General features: G+C 58.5%; 2 protein-coding genes across 2 annotated transcripts in view; one reads left to right on the forward strand and one right to left on the reverse strand.

The window, feature by feature from the left end:
• The window catches only part of PIEZO1 (piezo type mechanosensitive ion channel component 1), a 25,396-nt gene extending 24,944 nt beyond the window's left edge, over window positions 1-452 (reverse strand). The window contains 1 exon segment of the mRNA XM_029965526.1: window positions 380-452. Coding sequence (XP_029821386.1) covers window positions 380-452 — 73 coding nt within the window.
• Window positions 453-1,201: 749 nt separating this feature from the next.
• Window positions 1,202-1,606, forward strand: part of CDT1 (chromatin licensing and DNA replication factor 1) — a 5,581-nt gene continuing 5,176 nt past the window's right edge. Inside the window, exon 1 of the mRNA XM_029965527.1 lies at window positions 1,202-1,274. Within this exon, the coding sequence (XP_029821387.1) occupies window positions 1,202-1,274 (73 nt within the window). The remainder of the gene's footprint in view (window positions 1,275-1,606) is intronic.

Here is a 1,606-nt window from a genome sequence, read left to right on the forward strand (position 1 = left end):
CGAGAGAAAAAAAAAAAAAGAAAAAGAAAAAGAAGAAGAAGAAGCCGGAGCTAATTTTTGCCGAATTTTTGTTCTGGGTGCTCCAGGGCTGAGAGCTGCTGTACGGGAGTGAGGAGCTCCCGAGTGCTCCCCCAGGAGCTGAGGTGCACCCCTGGAGCTGGGTGCTGTGTCCCTGGAACTGGGTGAATGATCCTATATCCCTGGACCTGGGGGCATGATCCTATACCCCTGGAGCTGGATGCACAGTCCCATGTCCCCGGAGCTGGGTGCCCACTGCACACCCTGGGGACCCAGAAACAGCCCCACACACCCATGGAGTTGGGAGCCCAGGTGAGGGGAGTTGGGGTCACATACCTCAGGAGCTGGGAGCTGTGCTCACCTCTGCATCTCGAGCTGAGTTCCAGTGGGGCACTGGGCACAGCTGGTGGCATGGACAGCATGGCCAGCGACATAGGCAGCACCTGGCAGTGCTGGTAACCACCAGCCCCTAACAGGAACCATCAACCCGTGAAATTCTCCACATTCCTTGGCTTCCCCGGGCTTGTTTTCCCTACACAGTTAATAAACTGGCATCCAGCTGGCACACTGCTGGCCTGGTCCCCACACTCATCCCTGAGTTTCTTCCAGAATTCCAGGGGCTCTTCCCCCCACCCAGATGTGCCCAAGCCCCAGCCATCTGGACACCTCTGCCCATGCCATAACCCCCCAAAACATGGGCAGGATGGGGCTGAGGGCTCCCAACTGCATGTGTCAATGGGGTTGGCAGGCACAGCCTCTGGTGGGAGCTGGGGTGGGCTGTGGCTGTCCAAACTACCCTGAGCATCCATCCTCATTTCTGGGACCTGGAGGGATCCAGTTGTGTTAATTAAACACTTGTCATCGCCAAGACGTGAAGTTCACTGTGTCCGTGAGACCTGGATATGGGAATTACCACTGCAACCCTCCAGTGCATCCCCCCACCCGGAACAGATCCAGGAAAGGGTGGTGCATGCCAATCCAGCTCCCAACCCAACCCTGAGCACCCACAGCCAGGCTGGGAATGGAGGTTCTGGAAGTAAATGGGCACTGGGAATGGCACCCCAGAGCCCTGCCTCGCTCAGCCAAATCCGGCCTTGCTCAGGTTTTAAGGGAGATGCTGGAGACACTGTGGTTCTGTAATGTGCTGCGGGCACAGCCTGAGTGCCCAGGCAGGCAGTGGGTGATGGGCCAGAGCCTGCTCCCACTCCTGGGTACTGCCAACAGCACACAGCCACAGCGTGGGGACGGGGATGATGGTAGGGGGATGCTGCGGGTGCCTCCAGAGCCCCTCATTCCCATGGCTAGTCCCTAGAGGGACCTCATGCCACCATGGAGTTCGTAACAGAAGCCAGGCAAGGCTTGGCCCCATGCACATCGAGGAAAGCAGATTTGGAGTGACCAACATTCCAGATGTTACTTCCCTGCTTTTGCTCTGCTTTTACCCCACTCTCCCCCTGCTGAGGGTCCCCTCAGCTTGCAGTCCCCCACACCAGTGGGAGTGGACAATCTCCATCTCTGCCCTTGGTACATTAGCCGGCTCCTGACTCGGGCGCTGCGGCACCGGGAATGTCGGACCCCGCTCCCCCGG

Source organism: Manacus vitellinus, unplaced genomic scaffold (assembly GCF_001715985.3).
Source record: "Manacus vitellinus isolate BGI_N305 unplaced genomic scaffold, ASM171598v3 scaffold_10_pilon, whole genome shotgun sequence".
Taxonomy (NCBI): domain Eukaryota; kingdom Metazoa; phylum Chordata; class Aves; order Passeriformes; family Pipridae; genus Manacus; species Manacus vitellinus.